Here is a 24,386-nt window from a genome sequence, read left to right as displayed (position 1 = left end):
TTCCAGTTTGAATGACAGATCATCAATTAGAGCCTTCCTCCTTGTATCTGGGGCACTACTCATTGGCTCTGCGGAAGACCTAAACTGGAATGAACTCTCACAGCTAATGAAACAGATCAATGGGTTAACTTGGCCTGACTAGTAAGATGATGGGAAACTCTTTCAATTACTTTAATGAGGAAGGATAGTTGTAAAAGGATCAAGAATAATTGTTTTTCAGAGACTATTTTGATTTCTCTTGCAAGCTGATCAAACTTTGATCACAAGTTAAATTAATTCTAAAAAGGAAGCTAGATTAATCCCACAGTAAGTGCTGGCAACCACAGTTCTCAAATAAATTAATGAATAACAAGATGAGTCTCAAAAAGTCGTTAGGTTATAATTTCTTAAAAATTTGCGTGTTTTTCAAAGCAAAGAGAGTTGGAAAGGAATTGGAAGAGGAAAAAAGAATAATAAAGCACACAATATAGCTTAAAATATAGCTAGAATTATAGCCTAATATAGTTTACATTATTTAATTTATTTTTAACTATTTCATTATTTCCTGTAGAAGAAATAAACTGCTCTAGAACCTGCTTATGTGTCTCAATGTGACAGAGACAAGAGCAGTACTGTCAATCAGCCAGGGAAGTGGACATCAAGAGCAGTGGTTCTCCACAAGGGGTACATGTATCCCTGGGGGTATGCAGAGATCTTCCAGGGGGTACATCAACTCATCTAGATATTTGCCTGGTTCTACAACAGGCTACCAAGAAAGCACTAGTGAACTCAGCGCAAACTAAAATTTGATATAGACAACGATTTGCTTATACTGTTCTATGTACTATATCAGCAGTTCTCAAACCGAGGGCAAGTTCATTTAATGGGGTCACCAGGGCCGTGTTAGACCTTCTGGAACCCCAGGGAGAAAGCTGAAGCCTGAGCCCTGCTGCATGAGGCTGAAGCCAAAGCCCAAATTTTTAAGTGAGGTGAAACTTGGCTTATGCACGGCAAATCAGACTGCTGAAAGGGGTACAGTAGTCTGGAAAGGTTGAGAACCACTGATCTAGGGCCACAATGAAAAGTTTATGCTAATGGGAAAATGTGTGGTCTCATCTAATGGATAAATTACTGGTGTAGGAGTTGGAAAACCAGACTGTGCTGGGTGACCTTGGGCTTGCCACTTCACCTTTCTGAGGCTCAATTTTCCCATGTGCAACTGAGGCATGATCCTTTAACTGACTTTGGAAATGCTTTGAGATCTGTAAATGGAAAGCTCTGTAAGGGGAGCAAAATATTATTCCGAGGAGCTGTTGGTAATAAATTTAATTTTGAAGGAACTGTAAAAGTTTCTGATGGTGACATAGAGTTAGGGAAGGAGAAGTAGAGTGGAGATTTGGGCTCAAATACTATGAAAGTTAGGGGGACACCTAAAAAAAATTGTGGACATTCCCTTGAATAAACAACTCAATTCAGTTCACCTTTGTGTCCATCCTTTTTGTGTCAGATTTCACTGATTATTCTAGAAAATAAGTTCAATGGCACCAATGTTTATGGACAATTAATTTTAAGCACCTATTAGAGAATATTAGTAGAAAGCCAGTTCTAAACTCAGACCACAAATATTTGCACCAGCAACCTGATTCTAAGAGTTCTAGAAACTGAAGCAAGCCCATGTGACCTCTGTGGCTAACCAGCATACAGCTGCTTGAATTTTAGCTGTTAAATTCTTACATTGGAGTGCTCCTGACCAGAGTTAGGCAAATAATGGATTTTTTTGGTTCGTCGGCAACTGAAAAAAATCATTGTTTCAATTTTGAGAATTTTTTGTCTGAAAAATTTTAAAGTTAAAAGAAATTTCAAAACAAAGTCATTTTGAACTGAAATGTTTTATTGTAAAAATGTCAAAACAAAAATGTTTAACTTATTTAGAATTAAAAATTTTTCTTTTTGACCAAAACAATTTGATGAAGTAAATTCATAAAATGTTATGGTGTTGGTGAATCTGCATTTTTCACCAGAAAAAAAAGTTTGAGTTGAAAATTTCACCTGTCTGCAGACCAAAAATTAGTCAGTGACTAATTTCAAAGTCTGAATACATTCAAGAAAATCGTGAACCGTTTGAGGACAGTTTGTGATCAGGAAGAGACTAAATTTGTTGAATAAATCATTCAGTGCATAAAATTTCATTTCTTCTTCCCATCTACTCTCCTGTCTCCACAGATTCACTTTGGGCCAAGCATGTGTATAAAATGTCACAGTTCTGATCCATTTGTATTTCAGGTCTCACGCCAACAGTATTACTTAAGAGAGAGTTGGATCAGGAATATATTCTAATCCTGATTCGTCCTTTGTAGGCTGCCATGACACCAATGCAGTGGGCGGAAAAGGGTGTGGGGGAAGGAGGCACAGATTGAACATTCTATATTCCATCTCTTCTCAATTGGCACACAGTCCCTTGGGGTCCATTGCCAGCTGGTGCAACCCCCACAAAGCTACTGTAACCTGGGTTGGGACCAGGCAGAGAATCAGTGAACCGTAAGTGTGGTTCCTGACAACCCGCTTCTGTTGAGCTCCAGTCCAGCAGAGAATCTGAGCCAAAGTCCGTAGCAACATTTAGAAGCATGTTTAAGCTTCTCACTTTTCCGTCTCTTTCTAGATGTATTTTTCCCTTTGCTCTGTGGTGATGACGCTGAAGGCTGAGAACACAATACCAAACAAGTTATGGTATTATGGGCTGTGCCTTTAGGGGCTGAACTTTGATATTCACAGAGAGATTGACAGTCCTTTTTTTCAGGTAGTTAGCTTAGAATGCGGGATCTTAACCCACCATTTTTGGGAACAGACAAATAAGCCTGTTTGACTATTCCCATTTCCCTTTTGTGGCTTCTAATATGAGCCAGGCTGTCTCTAGCACATTATTAAAAAAACCCCCAAACTACCATATTCAGAGCATGGAACCCCAGGAAACTGTGTCCCTTAGAGTATGTCTACATTGCTAAAAAGGTGTGCTCTTAACTCAAGTTAGCTAACCCAAGTTAAAATAGCAGTGAAGACGTGACAACTCAGGTTAGCAGCTTGAGTGAAAGCCTATAGTAGAGGCTGGTGTTGAACTTTAGCTGCAAAGCTGAGTTGCCATGTCTTCAATGCTATTTGCAGATGACTTGGCTAACCTGACTTAAGAGCACACTTTTTGCAGTGTAGACATACCTTTAGGGGTAGCCCTTCCAGGGGAGGGTTGAAGTGCAGTGTAGGGGAAGATTGCATTGCTGCTGCCTTTATTTTGCGGATAAACAGATGACTAGTCTGCAGGGCTATCAATTGGTACCTTTCATGAGCTTTAAAAAAAATAACAATAAATGATAGGTTTAATATCTTTGATGTTTAAAGCACCAGGAGAAATAAAATAAAGATCAATGTGAAATTATATGCTGTTTTTTATTCCAAACAAATGAAAGTGTACTCTGACTACTGAATTCAACAGGAATATTTAATAGTAAGCACTTGTATGCCTTCAGCTGACAGTATCTTGATAGTTCTGTCTAATGCAATGACTGCATTCTAACAAAAAATAATATGGATTTTTGATGCTTTACCGCTATTTGTACTTGCAGAGAATATAAAGACCAGGGTTTTCACTTGAACTTTTAGTGGCTGCTAAGTGAAAACTAATTTTATCGGGGAAGTGAATGTGAAATGTTCCAGTGGTTTCCCTCCCTTGTACATTTATCTCTAAGTAATCAAAGAATCATTCTCCCTCTAGACATTTTTCTGAAAAGTTTTCATATAAAACCAAACCAGCTGAAAGAAAAATTATACATTCTACATGAAGACGGTGGTGGACTTACAGATGAGCAGATTACAGCCTTAAGAAGGTAACCTTTTGGATTCAATTCTTTATGATATCTATTACCAGATTCGTTTTCTGCAAATAAAGGGAAATTCAGGGAAAGTGTTTACCCAGGCATCTGATGTACCCTGACTGCTGCATTGAAAATTAGAGGAGCATGTATAAATGTCATTGTCTGCTATCCATTGTTCTCCAAAGAAACCAGCAGCCACCGTGCTCTTGCTAGTGCAAGCTTCAGGAAAGCAGGAGTTTGGGAAGTGACAGCAAGTCAGGCATAATTTTGGGTGTAGTGGTTATATGTAGTGGAATGTTAGTGAAATGGTAATGCATTGGGTCAGTGGGATTTCCCATGTTCGTGACAGCATTATCTTTATGGGGAAAATCCACTACATCTTGATACAATGTTAGCTTGGTATGCCATCAGTTATTTGTTTGAGAAAAAGACAAACAAAGAGAATTCTCAAAAAGAACAGGAGTACTTGTGGCACCTTAGAGACTAAAAAATTTATCTGAGCATAAGCTTTCGTGGGCTACAGCTCACTTCTTCGGACATGCATCCAAAGAAGTGGGCTGTAGCCCACGAAAGCGTATGCTCAAATAAATTTGTTAGTCTTTAAGGTGCCACAAGTACTCCTTTTTGCAGATACAGACTAACACAGCTGCTGCTCTGAAAAGAGAATTCTGTTTCCCTTTTGAATACTGGTTTGGAGAGGGGCAAGGTAGGCAGGTCTTATAAAAGCTTTTTTTTGGACAGACAGGATGTTATGGACATCACACACAGTATTTATTAGGGGTAGAGATTTTTTGATCCAACACTGAAAATGAAGTTTCTGTAATTTTTAAATTTGTGCCTTTGAAAATCTGTCCCTATGGATATAAATAAGCACAAGTAGGACATAACCACTTACAGTGCATAGGAACTGGGTAGTATCCCTTTAAATAGTTTGTGAACCTGGATGCCTAACTGCCCTTTTTTGCCTTTGAAAATCTTCCCCATAATACATACAGATGTGTATGTGCCTATTCCAGAGGTTTGGTACCTTTGCCATAAATGTAAAATTCTCCTGTAAAAATTGACAGCAGCTGCTTCTCTTCCCCAATCAAGAACATCTCCAACTTATTTGATCAAGACATTGTTGGAGAGGTGAAGGAAGCAGGTGTTTAAAGAGTTATTAAAATACTGCTCCTTCTGCTTTAGAGCCTAGGTTTAGATCTGCCCTTTGAAAAGTGATTTTGGAACCCTGATCTACTCTGCACTGGACAACCACATCATACATCACTTATAAAATGCATGGAATTATATCTATGCTTAGAAGATGACCAGAACTGGAAGATCAGTAGTATTGCATATCTGGAATGAGATGTTTGTACAAAAACCTGCCTGCAGTAGAAGAAGATTTAGAAAATTCAATAACTCCCTTGTATCATAGGCACAAACAAAGTCATATTAACGTTTTTAAAGGCAATGATATTCTGGTGAAAGATTTCCTGGTACCTGGGTGCAACTCAGTTACTAGTTTATGCAGTCTGTGGGCCAGATTCTCAGCTGGTGAAAAGTAGCCTACCTCCGTGGAAGTTAAGGGAGCTATGCTGATTTACACCAGCAGAGGATCTGACTCCAAAGCCTTGGTTTCAAAAAGTGACCTTATTCTCTAGTTCCTAACTATCCTGACCAAAGTACATGCTGACCAAGAATTAACTCTCCTGAAATACTTTGTTAATACAAGCAAACAAGTGGGTGGAGCTAACAGGAATGAACAAATGCTGCTGGTCACATAATCTGGCAGAGTGCATAGAACAAGTTCAACCCTACTTGCAGGTGGCAACTAATGTAAACTCTCTCTTAGGAGAGAAAGCACTAGTTATGGGAACTCTCATTGAAATTAAAGGAGGGTTTTCAGGGAGCATTTTTATCAGGAATAACTCAGATATTAAACAATCCCCATGACCCTGGATATTAAACAATGCCCTTGCTGTAGACCTACCCTGTATTTGCAAACACGTATAATCCCTGAATATATACCCAGTGTTCAGACCTCAAGACACCACGCTATATTTACACCAGCGTCTTCAGCTGATTTAAATCAGTTCAGCTCCATTGAAGTTAGGGGTGCTACACTGATTTACACTAGCTGGGGTTCTAGCCTATTAAGCAATGATATAAAATGGAAGAGGATTTTTTTCAAGATTTCAAAATGCTCTTTTGTATAGTGATGATGTTGAGGGAAGCATTAACAGATGCAATTGCATGTAATGTTAGATTCTATAGGAGGGCAGGTGTTCTGTTCTGTGCTAATGTATTGTCAGAGTCTAATAGAGTTACAAATTTCAGCAAGAGTTTGAGAGCTTTTTTCTCTGTATATGAAACAGATTTCAAAATGTTACTGAACAGACAATACATATTTCAGAATCAAGGGCCGGTTTTCAAAAAGGCTCTGTGTCCTTCAGTTCCCGTTTAAACACCTAAATGAAGGGGGCAGATTTTCAAAAGTGTTCGGTACCTAGCAGTTTCTCTTCAGAACACTGGACTCAGAACAACAGAAACTGCAAGAAAATTATCATTTCTGAGAATTTGCCCACTACATCTGGGTGCTGAAATGGGAACTTTTGAAAACTTGGCCCAAATTATTTAGGAAAACAGGAATCTAAATACTGTACACATTTACAATGAGTCAGGAAACTTTTTCTGAAGCATTCCTGTATTACAGAAATGTTACAGTATATAAACATCAATGGGAAATCCAAATCCTACTGTCCAAAGGAAAATTCACAAAATTTTACAGCTAAATGCAACATTAAAATGTTAAGGTCATGGCCAGTGGACAAAATTCTGCTTTTAGTTTGGTGTAAATATGAAATAAATTAATTGCAACCAATTGCATTGAGGAACTAGATGAATATTATTGGACAAACATAAGCGTTATTTTGATTCAGAAACCATTCCTTATTTCTGTGAGTGAATTCTCTATTCATGTTTTGAAATCAGTAGCAAAACACAAGGATTTGCACCTGTCTCTATAGTGAGTTTGATTATTCTAAGCAGTGTTATGAGGGAGACCTTTGAGAGGTCACATGGACCAGAATTTTCAGAAGTATATGCCATTTTTTAGTGTCCAGCTTGAGACACCTAAGGCATGATTTTTCATAACTGCTGAGCACCCACAACTTCACTTGACTTCAGAAGTTTCTGCAGATGCTCAGCACCTCTGAAAATCAGACCCTAGGTATCTCAAACTGGGTGCCACCAAGTGGAGATGCCAAAAATTAGTGGTCACTTTTAAAATTTTTTTGATATTAATGTCTTTGTGCCTCAGTTTCCCGATTTGTAAAACAGGGATAATTCTACCTACCCCCCTTTGTAAAGTGCTTTCAGATCTACAAATGAAAAGCCACTGCTTGAGTACTGCATATTATTATTATTTCCCAGGCCACATGTATGTGTTTAACTGATTACTGTGATAACCAGATATTGATTACTGTACTCATTACTGTGGCCACTTATTGTTAGCTTCTCCTGCAGTTAGATTGAACTCTGGGGAAAGTATCGTTACTAAATAATCTGAAACAGAACAAGTAGAATATAATACACAGTACCAGAGGTGCAATATATGGAATGGACAAACTGCATCATAATACAATATTTTTCTGGGAAAGAGAGTGTCTTATTTTCATTCATTATTTTTCAGATATCTGCCAACTCCAAAAGATTTAGAAATGTATCAGTCCTTCAAGGGATCTCCTTCAGAGCTGCATGTTGTTGATCAGTTTATGCTAGAGGTAAGCAAATGTAGCAGTCATTAAAAACATGTCACATGAGATTTCTGGGATTCTCTTTTCCAGCATGGGTTAAAACACTTCAAGAAACTGCCCTTCCTATGATATTTTGGCATTTATATTTCTAATCCCAGCCAGGGATATGGAGGGGCACTCAGGAGGAGAGTATATGGAGAAAAGTTAAGCAAATCTTATGATCCTCCCATTCTTATTCCCAAGAGGTCAGTGTCATTGCTTTTAATGACATCTGGCCCCAAATGTGTGTGTATCTCTGTGCTTAATTTGCACATGCTCCTTATGTGTGCAATTGCGTGACTAAATTTTTAAGGGGTAGTGTAAAATTAATACATGAGAATAGCACTATAAAGATCTGTGCCTATGTCTGAATTGGCAAACCCATTATTAAAAGTACATGTTTGATGAACACAGTATTTGCTGGATGATCATTTCACAATTGATTCAGATTCCACCTTGTTCTATGCAGATGTGTAAAATTCCTCATTTAGGCCAAAGATTGGATCTTTTGCTTACGATACGAGAACTTCCCGTGTGCATGGGCGATCTGGAGCCTGTAAGTGACATGACTTGCTTATGGTTGGCGTTTAACTCAAATCCACCAGTTACATATTAAAGCACCAGATGTCTTTGATGCAAATTTTAAAAGTCGGTGTATGTGAGGTGAGCTTTTCGATGGGAAAACAGTTCACCAGCCATAATGTTGACAGCTCATATTGTAATAATGCAGACAGTCTGATGTATAAGATGTCATTTCACTGCATTATTCAAAAGCAATGTGCAAAAAGGTTTTGATCTATATGGCTCATGGTTTTTATAGCCAAGGGAGTTGAAACTAGTATGAAACTAAATTAGAGATGGGCTAGATTTGAAATACAATATGTACTACCTGCTGATGTGTTTAAAATACCCTAGGATAAGCCAAAACTTGAGGTCATTTATTAACACAGTGCCACCTGCAGAATGCAGGACCTCAGGAGTGACACGAGACACAGTTTAAACCAATCAGCACAGCTGACATTTTGCCTGGAATAAATTTTTAAGGCACTAGATGGGTGAATCTTCTTCTTTTTTTTTTTTTAAAAAGCCACAGTAGTCTACAATAATAGTCTCCCCTCCAAAAAAAGCCTGAACTAGAACAGCATCTATTAGTGACATTGCAGTGTTTGGGGAGCTGCTATGGTAAAATACTGTAGTATTTTTTTTTAAATGCTACCTCCTCTGTCTCACCTTGGTGTTGATCGGACTGGCAGTGGGAAGGACAGCCCAGAGTAGAGTGGCAAGGGGAGAGTATATGCCTGTGATGGTTGGGTTGGGCCCCCCCCTCACACGCCTCTTCAGGTTCTCCATCTCCCATTGGCCAGCAAGCAGGAGAAGTGCTCCCTTGTTAATTTAAATCTGTTCTTGCGTTCCAGGGCTTCTTGCCCCTATAGCTGCAGAAATGACATTAAAACTAGAGCTGGTTGGGACAATTTGGTGAAATAAAAATGTTTCACAGAGATGTATTGGTTTTGATGAGAGAGAGAGAGACACACACACACACACACGCACACACACTCAGAGCTAGGTACTCGCTGACTCTATAGCCTAGTTCAGTGATTCTCAGACTGTGGGTTGGGAACCCAAAGTGGATTGCGACCCTGTTTCAATGGGGTCACCAAGGCTGGTGCTAGACTTGCTGGGGCTTGGGTTGAAGCTGAAAGTCAAGTCCAACTGCCCGAGGCTGAAGCCTGAGTCTCACCATCCAGGGCCAAAGCCCAAGTCAAAGCTTCTCCTCACAAGGGCAGTAGGGCTTGGGTGGGCTCAGGCTTCAGTCCCCCTCCTAGGGTTGTGTAGTAATTTTTGTTGTCAGATGGGGGTTGCGGTGCGATGAAGTTTGAGACTCCCTGGCCTAGTTAGAGTACTGGCCAAAGCAGTGGAATACGCAAGTTCAAGTCCTTGCTCTTTCTGATTCAGAGTAAGCTAAGGAAAAAAGCCTCCATGCTACAGCAGATGCTGGAACCTGCATCTTCCCGGGCCTGAGCCCTAACCATCAAGCTGCACATACATTTTGAGCTGAAAATGGACATTTTGGCAAACTTGTTTTTTGCAAAAATGTTCAAAAGATTTTGTTTTCATTCTGCATTGCAGTGAAAACAAATGAAAGTTGCCACAAAATGGAATTGTCGTCCCCCGTCAACTCTAATTAGGGTTGCATGTATTACTGGAGGTTCCATCAACATGACATCATCTTTAATTCCTGGAGACTCTAGGACAGTCCTGGAGGGTTGGCAACCCTAGCTCTAATTAAAACCATGGTAACACTGAGCACAATTCAGACCAAGAGTAGAGAGAGAACACTGATGATACACACACATCTGACCCTGTCTAGCTCAGTTACACTCCTGCCATCCCACACTGAAACCAAATAACCATGAATATTTGGGGAATGTGGTATAATGATTGCTTTGCAGTTATACTACAATCAAGGGTGATTTATTACTCACTGCACAGTATATTAGTTCCCTAGGTATCTTATTACTTGGGCTGAATAACATAGGTGTGTAATGTGTAGGATTTCTACATAAAGTAGTAGTGTATTATCAATATACTTTACTACAGTGCCTGACTCTGATGTACAGCCAATATTTTAACAAGGGTTTCCCCCCCTTCCTACAAACTTTGTATGCTTTGTATCTTGCACACAAGAAGCATGAGGCACTGGAGAATTTATTCACTTGTTTTTCCTATTTTTAAAAAGGCTCTCTTATCCCTAACCGTAGAAAGAAGGCAGCCTCACTGGGCAAACAGTGATATTAAGTTTGATTGCTGGAAATGATGAAGTTTGTTCCTGGAAAAAAAATGTCTGGAGTATTTTGATAAGATAGCACAGTGCTTAGCTGGTATACCTAGAAATGGGCAGGAGTGAGGTGAAGGATATAGACATTCTTCTGGGCTCTAGGCTATCCATTTCCCCTGATAGTTGGTGCAATCTGGTATATTCCAATAGCAGAATATTTGCTCTTCATGGCATTTTTGTGAGACTAGGGATAAATCCTTTCTGGCATGGATAATTTGGCAGAATTAAGGAAGGGCATGTCCTCATCAGAAGCAAGGAAATTGTGCCAACACTCCTTTTATCTTGATGGCAGAATTTTAACAAGGGGTTCATGAGAACCTCTGGCCTGTTCTCCAAGAGAAATTAATGGAAAGACAGGCCTACAACAGCTAAACTATAGCTTGTGTACTTCAGCTAGGAACAGTTAGACCTATCAAAGAGAGAGAGATGATGACCTCATTGTACTCACACCTTCCAGTTGAACTGAAGTCAGGCTCTTGTGTTTCAGCTAATAAACCAGAAGATTCGAGCGTGCAAAGAGCTGCAAGCCAGCCAGAAATTTGTTGCTGTGTTGGAGTACATCTTAGCCATTGGGAACTACTTAAATGAAAAGGCTGGAAGAGAGATGGCTAAAGGATTTCAATTGTCTTCTTTGACCAAAGTGAATTAACACTTTTTCCTAGCATTGAAAACACTCTGTTACAGCGCATATTAACTAACATAATGTTAAACATGGTTTTCCTTTAGCGTGGGCAAGCACAGTTGAGTTTAAAAATGGGGTAACTAATTGTCATTAACCTTTGAGAGCTTATTAACAAGGCTGTAGTCTGCTGTCCCTTGATCCATAACCCCTTCCGGATCCCTTGACAAGGGGGCAGGGCCAACTCAGGGAGTGCAGCAGTTTAACAAGCCTGGGAGTTTAGAAAGCTCGAGTGAGAGTGCATAAGACAGAGTGAGCTAACAAGGTAAAGAAAGTTTGGCTGCTGAGTTCTTAGCCGCAGAGGAGGAGGCTAAGGGACTATAACCTAAGTACTAGATGGGTGCCAGAAAAGAATCACAGGAAGGAAGAAAGAGGGAGGGGAGAGAGAACTCTCCCCTTCCCATACATCTAACAAACATACTCTAAACTTAGGCCAATAACTCTCCCCAGCAAAAAAACCTGCAAGAGTAAAAATAATGCAGACAGAAGCTCAGGAGCAGAGTGGGGGCTATCTAGTTTATTGCCCTCAATTCAGCATGTACAATTACCTTCCTCAGAGGCTGGTGGCATAGGTGAATATATGGTACAAGCACCTCATGGCCCTCAGAGAGACAGTATGGGCTCTTGAGGCCAGAGTGGCTGCACTGGAGGAGCTAAGGGAGACAGACAGTTACGTAGAGGAGACTTTCAGGGACACAATAGAGTGTGACCACCTGCAGTCAGACAGCCTGTCAAAGATCCACAGGATCGGTTCTATGCCCATAGCTTTGTAATAGTCTCTAGGAGGAACCCCTTCAGTGTGCCAGACCTCCAAGGGTCTGACTCTTCCTGCACAGGCAGGGCTGGCTCCAGGCAACAGCTCAGCAAGCAGGTGCTTGGGGCAGCCAAGGGGAAGGGGCGGCAATTTGGTGATGGGTCCCTCAGTCCCTCTCGGAGGGAAGGACCTGCCGCTGAAGAAGAAAGCGGCGCAGTGGAACTGCCGCCGGTTGTGATTGCTGCTTTTTGTTATTGTTGTTGTTTTTGCTGCTTGGGGTGGCAAAAATCCTGGAGCCGGCCCTGTGCACAGGGTAGGCCATGTGGACTTACCACCCCCTTAGTCTGAACCTCTGCAGCTGCAGCACTCCTGTTTCACAGCCTCCATGGCTGCATTCTCTGAAATGGCCCACATGCAGAGGCAGGAAGAGAGAGAGAACTGCAGGGTCTCAGTGTGTGGATGAGACAAAGGTGCAGGGAGGAGGGTTTTAGGTTCATCAAGAACTGGGGAACCTTGAACCTTTTGGGAAAGAGGAAACCTATGCAGGAAGGATGGGCTCCACCTAAACCAAAATGCACCAGACTGCTGGCATGTAACATTACAAAGGTTCTAGAGGATTTTTTAAACTGAGGGCTGTGGGAAAGCTGCCAGGTGCGGCAGAGCTGTGTGAGGGCTGGGGGTGGTACCTGCAAAGGCAAAGGATTCAGTCCCCCCAGCACAGCTCACCAGGCTGTCCATTCTCATATATCCATTCTGGGCTGCTTAAAGCTGCTGGCCAATTTAGTGCCCAACTGGCTCCGCTAGGCACATTAACCCTATACAGCCATATCAATCCTATGCACTTGCCACACTTGCCTTGGGACAACCATAATTTAGCCCTTAGTTTCAAACAATCTCTTAACTAACTTTTCTGTCACATTTTTCCCTGCTTCATCAAAATTTGCCAGCAGAAAATGTTGCCATTGAGCACAGTTCCTGTCCATACACCTGCTTCCTCACGCCACTTAGCAATAACGGAATCTGGTCTGATCCCAGAACTGAGAATTCAATTCATATTCTGTAGGATGCTTTGAACCTTTTAAGAATATTATCAGATTATGCCTCATCTGTAAATAGAAGAGAGGTGTTTTTTTTTAAATTATTCGGATTTCTTTTCCCACAGGAGACTTTAGTGTGTGTGTGTGTAATTTATAATGCGAGTGACAGTTATGAGACAGTAATTTTTTTTATAAGTACTGTAATGCCACATCTTTTATAAAGAAAAATATGTTCAAAATCATTTTCTGACACAAAGCATCTCCCCAGATTCTATTAAGGAACCTTACTGTCTACATGAACACCACATAATGCTTTTAAATGGGACCCAGGGCAGGAGTATATTTGGAGATGCAGAATCAATTGCAGTCAATTAAGATATCTTAAGTTTTAAAAAAGAAAAATGAGACATTGCAAAGGAACAATAAAGGACCTGAGAAAATGCAAAGTTAATTTTAAGCAGAAATGTATGTAGGTTGGCAGATTGAAAAGAGAAAAGTTTAATTCCATTGTATTTTCTATTTCTGTCAAATTTACCTAGGAGCTATCAACATCCCTGCTGTTCCAATTTTTTAAAAATGTCTAATAACCTAGACTGTCAATTTATTGCTGTATTCTATTTGTAGTTATCGCTGCTGCGGGGTAAGGAGAGGAAGATCACCTTGCTTCATGCCCTTGTGGAACAGATCATCTTACATGAGCCTGATTTGGCTAAATTTTCTCAGGAGTTGACAGAATTTGAAGCTGTTCCTGGTGGTAATAGAATAAAAAAACCTTTTGCAAAAGTCCCCATCTTCACATTATGTGCATAATTTTTATTAACATTTTTTTCCTCCCTCCAATCTCCCACTCTGTTTCTTTCCAGCTTCCATCAAAGGTCTCCGTGCTGAAGTTGATGGTATGTAAATACGTTTTCTAAATTCACAGAAAGACTTTCATACATTGTGCAGTCACTCAAAACAGGTTTTCATTGCAATTATTTTGTAGTTTGTAAAGAGGTTCAAAATATTGAGGTAAAAGGTTGCCATGGCTATATATAAGTATCATGTGGAATTTTAAAAAGAAATATTTATGTGTCCATATGGTTTAGAAATGATCTATCAAAATATACTGTCTGATAATAGCAAAATCCATTAAGTTTGCCTTAAACTCAGATGTTAAGAGATACAGATGCTCTATCAAAATTATTTCTAGGAGAGTCACAGAAGGCATGCAAGAAAAGCAAGGGAAAACTCAATATAGTTAAGTAATGAAGTTCAAGAAGCCATTTGAGCTAAACCAGTATCTTTAGTAAGTGTAAATGCACCGCTACTGAAGCTGGTAGAAAGGAGCAAAACTGAGAGGTCAAATATAAGATAGCAATTGGGAGGGTTTTGAAGGAATTTGGGGCTAGATGTAAAGGGTGTGAGGACCATTGAAGTGAATGGGCTTTGGATTTGCCCCGGTAGAGCAACAAAGGCATAAAAAACAAATACAAATGTATTTCAATTTTATCAGAATCAGGACGTTTACAAATGTTCAATCTACTGTTTAAAAAGTATGCTATGGATGATCATTGGAACTGTTGACCAAGAAGTCCATCTTCTATGCTAGGCAAAATGACAGAAGCACTGACTACAGGGGGAGCTGGTAGTGACCCCTATATTTAGATTCCCATTTTTATGAAGGATGGAGAAACTCTATGCTTTTCTCAGAGAAGCTCTACGCTTCTGTTTGCACCGATCGTTTGATCAGGCATACACCCCCTGGGTTATTGAAGTGCCTTTTTAGCTCATCCCATGAAATTTCATTCAGATTTTGCTGAGCTATAAACTATTAAAAATCACTATTTCCCTTCTGTCACTTGTGTTCCTTGGGAGCATTTTGGCAGCCTGCCCAATTCACTGGCTATTCTAAGGCCAGGCTCATGCTGCCATGGCCAAATCTGCAACAACAGACACTATGTACTTGGAACTACTAGGAGCTGCCAGATTATCTCTAGTGTTGCGGGATGGGAGAAAGAGAATTGGACTGGGCTCACCCATCAACTGAACCCATCACATGATGCATTCCCCTTCCCTCTAGCGGCACCAGATGTAGCTCCCCAATTCCCAAGGTGGAGGGAGAAGAAAGAGAGATGGGTCAAACTCCTCACTCAACCAATCCCATACCCAGCCTGCAGCCCCAGGGGCCAGTCCTACCTCTTGGGGGCATCACATAAGGCAGAAGCTCCCCCAACTCCTGGAGTAGAGGAGAAACAGGGCTGGACTACATTCCTAATCAGCCCTCTGGAACTCAGTACCCAGATCTAGTGGTCCACCCCACCTCTGAGATAATAGCTTTCTCTTGCTGCCATCTGCTGCAGTTAGTCCTATAGCTCAACTGGTAGCAGCCAGTGCTATGGATCTGAAGGTTCAAGTTTGTATGATTTTCTGTGAGGCCTAGCAGGCCTTTACACAACTTAATGAGTGTTTGTTACTGAAGTTCTTGAAATGTGTCAATTCCTCTCTGTTTTGTGATTAGTGTTAAAGAAAGAATTGGAAAATGTTATTCAGTACAGAAAGTTTATCAAGTCCAAGACTATCAAGGCAACAACTCAAGAGTCTCAGTTCTACAAGGAACTAAAGGTAACATTTACAAGAACTTTATTTTAGACTGGAGATCGCTGATGAGTAATGTATTCTACTTGGTTAGGGCTCAATATAACCTGACTTTCCAGCTGACGCAGGGTGTAATAGGATACAAACTGATGGTTATGTCTCTGTGATATCTACTTACTAGTGCTGGCTGGAAACCAACATTTCTGTTCCACAAAAATTCTTGAGATCTCAGAATCTGGTTTTGTTCTGATGCAGAACAAAAATGAGGCCTTGTGAAAACTTTTTGCAAAAATACAGAGAATCATAGGATTGGAAGGGACCTCAAGAGGCCATCTAGTCCAGTCCCCTGCACTCTTGGCAGGACTAAGTATTAGATAGACCGTCTCTGACAGGTGTTTGTCTAACCTGCTCTTAAAAGTCTCCAATGATGGAGATTCCACAACCTCCTTAGGCAATTTATTTGAGTGCTTAACCACCTTGACAGTCAGGAAGTTTTCCTAATGTCCAACCTAAACCTCCTTTGCTGCAATTTAAGCCCATTGCTTCTTGTCCTATCATGAGAGAAGGAAGGGGAATAGCTGATAGGTTGGTGCCCAGGACACTCACCTGGGATGTGTTGAACCCAGATTCAAGACCCTACTCCTAATCCAGCAGGGTAGGTGTTTGAACCTGAGTCTCCCACATTGCTGGTGAGTGTGGGAACCGCCTGACTATTGATTATGCTCACAGAGGGCTCTCTTTTCTGACTAGAAATTCCATCCTGGGCCTGAGAAACCTTCCCAAAACATTTTAGTTTTAATGAAGAGGCTTCACAGAGCTGCTACGTCCCTTCCCCATGCAGTTGGGTAGGGTGTGGTGGCAGAGCCCTCCTCCTCCCTCACAATGCACATAGTGTCAGAGCTGTTCTGGCATAGTAGAAAGTACACTACTCCAGGAATAGACTTGGCAGAGTTTACTCTGTCCCCAAACAGCAGGGAGACTGGCAGAGAGACTGATTTCCCATGCCACTGGCTTCTCCAGAAGCAATGTAACCACATGCTATCCCTAAGACTGGGCAGATTGGAGTGTCATCTTTTAGTCATTGATGAGTACTAAGCTATTGTAATAATATACATGGTTTTAATAAGACTAATTGGAAGAGAACAGCTGTTCAGAAACATCCCCAGTTTTGAAATTTAGATTTCTGTAGCGTTATTTCCAGCAGGTAACTTGGATATAGGTATGTGCAACATAAGCCATGTGTTTTTGATGCACTAAATCCTGTATGGACAAGTGTTAGAATGCAACAACAGTGCATGCAGGTGCACATGCACAGTGGCTAGTAAAGCTCAAAGACCCAACAATTTTTAATTTGCATTTTTTACTTTCATTGTTTTTAATAGATTTAAGTCATCTCAGTGAACAAACTCCTGAGAGCTCTCAAATTCTGAAACTCTCTTATTGGCTTTGTTAATCTGATATTTGTATGGAAATGCAGAAGATTGTGAGTAGGCTTGTATTTTGCACGTCTCACAGTCTTGGTGGCACATGGAAAATTTGACCTGCATTCTCTTTTTTGTTATCAGTAAATCATCTGACTGCTGTCGAGTATTGCTTTCATACTGGATCCTTGTTGCTACTCAACACTGTGGGTTTTTTAAATTTATTACAGGATCTAATTCAGGAGTATGAAGGACATCTTTCCCGATTGTCAAAAAGATGTGATGAAATGAAGAAGCTCTACACTGACACACTGGTACATATTATATTAAAACATAGTTGAAAGAAATCTACATTTTTTAAAAGCTGTTTTCTAAAAATGCACAAACTTCCATAAATGGAGCTCACACATGTTTTAGATATACTTCCCTCAGTACATATAGATTTAGGTATAACTCTGGTAAGAAATACCATATCCCACATTGTGTATAGATCAGTGGCAGAATGATTTGAATAAGCATTTGCCATTTCTTTTTTCTGAGGGTTTATAGCCTGAGTTTCACTGGCGCTATGCACCTCCAGCTACTATTGATGACAACAGGAAATGCAGGTGCTCACCTTCAAAATTCAAACCATTATTATATAACAAACAGGGCTCATGGTAAACAAAATGAATACATATTTAGCATTTGCATTGACTTTTCATCTTCAAGGTCTTTCTAAAATTTAAGTCATAACACTCACATGAAGTACATCAGGCTGTTATCCCAATTGTCCAGGAGAGGAAACTGAGGCAGAAACTCTAAAGCTTTGTCCACAATGACATTAAAAAAATCTCCTGGCATCGTAGTATCACTGGCTCAGCAATAGCGGTGTTATGCTGGAGGTTATTTCAATGGCTGCCTGAAAACATCTTTGATCTGTGAGCTATCACAGATCTCACAAGCTGAGCATGCCAGGTGCCTTTCATTCAGGTGAAATGAGGAAGCAATTAAATGCCCTTTTCTTAGTGATAGCTGAAACAATAGAAGCCACAGTCCAAGGCACTAGACTGCATGCAAGCTGAGGACAGAGGCAGGACTGTGTGGGCCCAGAGGGTTCCCTGGGACTGATAATTGCAGGGGTGTGCATGTGTGTAGTGAGAGAGAGGAAGCCAAGAGAACATGAGAGAAGCAGGCGATGTGTCCTGAGAGGGAGTAGAGATGGAGCTTCTTGGGCACAGGACTGGCTGGAAATCAAGCTTGGATTTCTGAACAAGGAAACTGCCTCCTGATTGTTCCTACTCTGTCAGGGAACCAGCACTTTGTGTGCATTCATTTGTAAATAAACAGGCTTGCCCCAAAGAAATATCTGACTCTTATCAATTATCAGCCAAGTGAGTCCCTGAATATTGGCTAACCACTCAGGCCAATGGAGCAGCAGTAGGAAAACTGGTGACTACATGCTAACATTTTTACCACCAAGACTGCTGGACTTGCTCCAAGCATGGTTAGAGGACAATGGTAGAAACACCTGCAGCCAGCCTACAGTAGCACTCCCACCATTTGCTCACACTGATTGAGTGATAACATTACAAGATTTTTTTTAAAAAGTGCCAGCCTCAATGAATTGCACAGACAGGTCAGTCTTAACAGCGGGAACAATAAGATCTTGTTCCCAGTCCTGTGCTCAGAGCACCAGGCCAACACCTCTAAATCTTTTTTGTTTTAAAAAAATTGGTTGCATAAAAATAGTTAACACTAAAAGTATGTTTCTTCTTGTTGTTCAACGTGGTGGTAGGGAAAATACTACAAAATATGATGACATTTGGGTGACCTTGAGGGACCCTGTCTGAGCATCAGCAGAAGATTAAAGAGATGTTTGACCAGGAAAATGTAACTAGTAATGTTTTACTAGCAATAACATTATAACAGAGTACAAAGATTCCTTGGTGTCTCTTGTTGCTTTTGAAAAACAGAACAGCCTCAACCTAGTGTAACAAGCCAAATGTGAACTACAGGATATACACTAAGGATCTTATCCTGAGCCTGCAACCAAAGACTGTATAAAAAGAAAACAGTAGAGAAGTGGGGGAAGTAGGAAAGGATCCTTATCCTCAACTCAGAACTAGGGCTTGGGTCACTCATGGATAGAGCTGGTCAGAACATTTTCAGTGAAATTGCAGCAACAGCAACTCTGAGACTATAGCCTGGTGCTTAGGGCCACTGGTCTGCGAGGTGAAAAAGCTAGATTCAAGTCTTTGCTCTGCTTGCTTCAGAGTGATCTGGGATGGAAAACTGCTCAGAATCAGGAAGAGCAAGGACTTGCACCTGGGTCTTCTACCTAGGTTTTCCAGGTCCATGCCTTACACAGCATGACATGCACCTCCTTGAATTGAAAAACCCAAGTTTTGGTTGGAAAACAGACATTTTGACACATTCCATTTTTGCAAAAGCATTCAAAGGAATTTGGTTTTGTTCCAGTGCCAAAGGAAAACAAATTTTGAAACCTGGCAAATTGCTGCAAAACAGAATTGTCTTGCAGCCAGTCTACCCATGAAGCTGCACCATGTCACCCAGTCCAACTGCTGCTCGATGTGGACTGCTGCTCTGTAGCCCCACCATCAGGATTTACACTATACACATGCACCAATAAGCCATCATCCCCTATAGGAACTCTTTGTCCCCCTTTCTCAGGAGACCCACAGGTTTCAAGCTGTCTTGTGGACAGAAGGTGCCTCAGGATTTGGTTTTATAATTATATTTCAATATTGTGATTTTTGGCTTAAATTCCTTAAACAGAAAGAAAGGAGTGCTCTTTTCTAGAGGGTTCTATTCTGGAACATGGGTTTATAGGACATGGTCTAGAGCAAGCAGACAACTGTGTGTGTTTGCATGAATCCTATCCTATCCTATAAACTGAACAGCACCCATAGGCAATAGTACAGGGGATACATGTTCTGGAAATACCTTGCAGGTGCCAATAAAATAGACCCCCATAGATCTATCTTTACTGCTTTCATAAGTAGAAATGAAATAATAATGACCTTAGCACATAGCATTTCTGTGATATTGTGATAAACTGGGGATAATTGCCCATGGTGTAGCTGTGGGCTGTCAACTGCTCCCAGATGGCTCTTAGCCCTAGGAAATGCCTCACTCATTATTGCTTAAATAACGGTACACTCCTGGTGTGTTGAGAAAGGCCTACCAAAGGCTTCCAGCTCCCAAGAGGTGCAGTTAGGAGCACAGTGTTAAAACTGCTGAGCCGATACCAACCAATATTGTTTTGGGTGGTCCATCTCCTTTTCTCTAGATGCTAGACCCATGGTTGCAAATAGAATCTGATTATTGGAATGATAAAGTAGAGAGAGAGAGGAAATTGTTAATCAATTGAACAAGTAATATCTCCTTATTCAGATCATTCATTCTGTTTCAGTTGCAGCTTGTAATACTACTAGAATGTGATTCAGTCTTGGGAGGACTGTTGCTCTCAGTTATAGACAAGATAAAGCCTTGAAGAATCACAAAATGCCTTTTAAAACTTCTCTTATTATGAACCTTTTGAGCAAGTTCTATGATTTCTCCTGATCTGTTAGAAAAGCCATTTCTAGCACTATAAGGTCTTAACTTATTGATGACATTGAGGAACTGCCCTTGAAAATGATGACAAACCTCCTTAATTAAACCCCAGTAAATGATTTAAAGTTAAGAACCATCATATGCCCTAAAGCCAGAGAACTGATATAGGGTTGTAGTTGATCTAAGCCTTGAATCCCATCCCTAGCTCTGGATTTTTATAGGCTGTCTGCTTTGACTTGTTGTTTTCTAATAGTTTGCACATTGTGTGGATTATCTCTAGAGATAGTCAAAATTCCCTCCCCCCTTTTTTTTTGGGTGGAATTTGTGTTTTTAATTAAATGAAATTCTTCTAAGGGTATGTCTACACTGCCCGCTGGATCGATGGATAGCGATTCATCCACCGGGGGTCGATTTATCACGTCTAGTCTAGATGCAATAAATTGACCCCTGAGTGCTCTCCTGTCGACTCCTGTACTCCACCGCCTTGAGAGGCGCAGGAAGAGTTGACGGGGGAGTGGCAGCAGTCGACTCTCGCAGTGAAGACACCGCGGTGAGCAGGTCTATGTATGTTGACTTCAGCTACGCTATTCATGTAGTTGAAGTTGCATAACTTAGATTGACCCCCCCACCCCCAGTCTAGACCAGGCCTCAGAGTGTCTGCTTTCCACAGAATTTTTTTAATTTTTTATTTTTCATTAGAAAACCAAATGCCTGAAAACAGAAATATTTGGGTCAAAGCAGAAATGTCTCCATTTTCTTCTGTGCACCAGGACTATGCCTCCTGTGATGAACCAGGTCCAGCAGCTCCCAGGATGTGCTGCTAGAGAATATGGTACATTTCAGGAGATGCAGTCTGACCAGGGTGCTGGGGCTATAGACGACAATGGGAGCATGGAGAGAGCTATGTGAAGATTAAGATTATTATTATTATTTATTTTTAAGTTTGCTAGCAGCTAAAAAAAATGAAGAAAAATTTTGGTTCTGATCTAACTGAAACTGATTTTTTTCAGGATTTCTGGTGACTCAAAATAAAAAAGTTTCAAGTTGAGCTAACTGTGTCAAACTAGTTGTGTTTTTGTTTTAACGAAAGGAAATTAAGGGCTAGAGAAAGAAAACAAAGGACGAGGTAATGACACTCCTGCCTCTACTCAGTACCCCAGTGGTTAGGGAACAGAGGTGGGAGACCCAGGTTTGAATTCGCACTCTGGAGCAGGTAGTTGAACCCTTTCTCCCAGGAGAGTACCCTCACCACCAGACTGTAGAGTTTGTGTCCATCAATCTCTCTTGCTGAAGCTGTTCTGTTTATTGCAAATAGTTAAAAATTAATTAGAGCAGGGACTGAAATCCAGTTCTGCCACCAACCTACGTGAGTGCCCTAACCACATGGCTGTGGAGCAGTGGTGGGCAACCTGTAGCCCGCAGGCCCATGAGGATAAGCTGATTGTGAGCTGTTAGACATTTTGCTGACGTTGACCATCCGCAGGCACGGCCCCCCGCAGCTCCCAGTGGCCGTGGTTCACTGTTCCCGGCCAATGGGAGCTGCGGCGGGCTGGGCCTGTGGATGGTCAATAACAGCAACATGTTTCGTGGCCCACAGTCAGCTTACCCTCATGGGCCACATGTGGCCTGCGGGCTGCAGGTTGCTCACCACTGCTATAGAGTCATTCTCTGCCTCTTGTACCTCACAGTGATTATTCAAGCATTTTACACAAAGTAGAACAGTTTCAGCAAGAGTCATTGAGAACTTTGCTGTTTTTATTTGAGCTGGTTGAAGTGATTTGAATTTTGAAATTTATGATGAAATTTCATAATTTGAAAAAATAATCAAGAAAACTATAGATAAGACTTTCAGTTATTCTTCTGTTTTTACCAAATCTAGAGCTAGTCAATTTTTAAAAAATGATTTTTTTTCAAATAAAAAACAAGATAAGATTTCCTTTTTTCACCATTTCCCCCCTCTTTTTATGAACAGCTCTATTTTTTGTGGATAAGCTAATTGATTTAATTAAAATATAGAATTAAAAATAGTCTTAACATTTAATGTGGTTATTGTGTAATCTGTTAAATTGCTATCCCTGGAACACAAAGTTCTACATTTAGCCAAATCGTCGGCAACAGCTGTATAATTTTAGCCACACTGCCCCCTGTGTATGTCTCAGTTGGGACATGGAAAAAATCAGCGGGATGGATAACTCAGTTTCCGTGGTTATTTAATCTCTTTTCCCTCAGTTGTCACTATGGTCAAGTGATCAGTTCTGATGATTTGTGGATGGATCTGGAATTTTGGTGATGTATGAATTGAAACCACAGAATAATACTAAATTAAGGGAAAGGATAATCTTGAGCTAACTGCAATGTATTAAGACGTGGGAGATCTGGATTCAGTTGCCAGCTCTGCCAAAGATGCTTGTATCACCTTGGGCAAGTCATTTAATCTTTCTGGGCTTGATCCTACACCATTAAAGTCAATGGAAGTTTTAGGATGAAGCCCTTTGTTCTGTATTACCCATCTGTAAAACTGGGATAATTATACTTCCATTCTCTAACTTGTCATGTTAGATTTTAAGCTCTTTGTGGCAGGGTCCACCTGTTATTGTATATTTACATAATGTCTGGTGGAAGGGAGCCCCGGTCTCAACTGTGGCTTTTAGATGTTCCTGTAATCATAATACCAATAATAATGAATGCATTTAATCTTGGGCACTGATCATGAAAATCTAGGATGCTGTTCAAGCTACTTGGATAATGTTAAATATTTAGTATTTTTTCTCTTTCAAATTCACAGGTAAAATTTGGGGAATCACCAGATCAAGACTCTCAAGAGCTATTTGGCTGGATTTCTGCATTCATTAGGGAATTCAGGAAGGTCTCTGCAGACGTTATGTCATAAAGTCACCAATATAATGTTAAAGGAAAATAACTTTTTCTTAAATTTTGTGCCATGGAACTGAGAGCTTTTGGGGGTACTTAGATGGCATATAGAAATTGTGCTTGCTCTCTGAGCAGGATTGAATTTTGCCCTGTGTGGTATAGGTAAAGTAGATACTATACATTTACAAGGTTTTAAAATTTGACCTTCAAAATCCCAGATTATCTATGTGCATCTTCCTGGTTTTGTTTCTAACTTTCTTACCAATGCATCTATTTTGGGGGCCAAAAATATTTTATCCACTGAAATGTCTGTACACTGTGAGGGGAGAAAATCTCAGCATATTATAAATTCTCTTTTTAATACTTTTCTTTGATACTCAGTCTTTTCAGTGAATTTTATGACGTTCTCCCGAGGAAAGAATAACTGTGTGGTGTTCTAATTTTTTACTCTACTTACTGTAATTTTACTAAATAATGTATCATCTGCTTTGTAATGAAATGTGGACTCTTTACCCACAGAGGAAAACGTTTAGCAGAAATTCATGTTCATCTGCATCTATTACAGCCTGGCAACTAAGAATGAATAATGAGAAGAGTGTAAGGCTGCATACTTTTTTTTTTTTTTTTTACAAAGCAGCACAATAAAATTGTGCTTTTTTCATGACTAATGTTGTAGATTCAGGTGACATGCTATTGGAGTGACTGAAGATCTGAGATTTTAGTTGTGTTGGCAGGCAGGGTACATCAGAAAAGCAGAATGAAAACTTGTCAAGAGGCATCTAAGTAACGGATCCTGGGGAAGATCATCCATGATTTTCAACATGAAAAGCACTTTGGGTGCATTAGTTGGGAAAACTATGGTTTTGAATTTGAATAGTTAGCAGAAGCTCAACAAATTACAGAAGGGAAAAAAGTCTGTAACTGTAATAAAATCTTTGTCTTGCATATTGTAACCTTGAAAGGAGAATAGTGGTACAAGTCCTTTATTGATTAGCCATTTTGTCTACTGATGCTGAAAGCAATGTTGATCGA

At 40.4% G+C, this 24,386-nt stretch overlaps 1 protein-coding gene across 1 annotated transcript in view; it reads left to right on the top strand.

Annotated features, from left to right (window-relative positions):
• The window catches only part of LOC127031432 (formin-I-like), a 71,161-nt gene extending 47,130 nt beyond the window's left edge, over window positions 1–24,031 (top strand). The window contains exons 10-18 of the mRNA XM_050918197.1: window positions 3,743–3,854; window positions 7,516–7,606; window positions 8,088–8,174; window positions 10,945–11,097; window positions 13,552–13,681; window positions 13,791–13,823; window positions 15,428–15,531; window positions 17,156–17,239; window positions 23,269–24,031. Coding sequence (XP_050774154.1) covers window positions 3,743–3,854; window positions 7,516–7,606; window positions 8,088–8,174; window positions 10,945–11,097; window positions 13,552–13,681; window positions 13,791–13,823; window positions 15,428–15,531; window positions 17,156–17,239; window positions 23,269–23,373 — 899 coding nt within the window. The 3' untranslated portion in view covers window positions 23,374–24,031. The remainder of the gene's footprint in view (window positions 1–3,742; window positions 3,855–7,515; window positions 7,607–8,087; window positions 8,175–10,944; window positions 11,098–13,551; window positions 13,682–13,790; window positions 13,824–15,427; window positions 15,532–17,155; window positions 17,240–23,268) is intronic.
• Window positions 24,032–24,386: the final 355 nt, after the last annotated feature.

The sequence above is a fragment of the Gopherus flavomarginatus genome, chromosome 11 (genome assembly GCF_025201925.1).
Source record: "Gopherus flavomarginatus isolate rGopFla2 chromosome 11, rGopFla2.mat.asm, whole genome shotgun sequence".
Taxonomy (NCBI): domain Eukaryota; kingdom Metazoa; phylum Chordata; order Testudines; family Testudinidae; genus Gopherus; species Gopherus flavomarginatus.
Note: the sequence above shows the minus strand (reverse complement) of the source record. Positions and strands in the feature narration are given on the sequence as shown.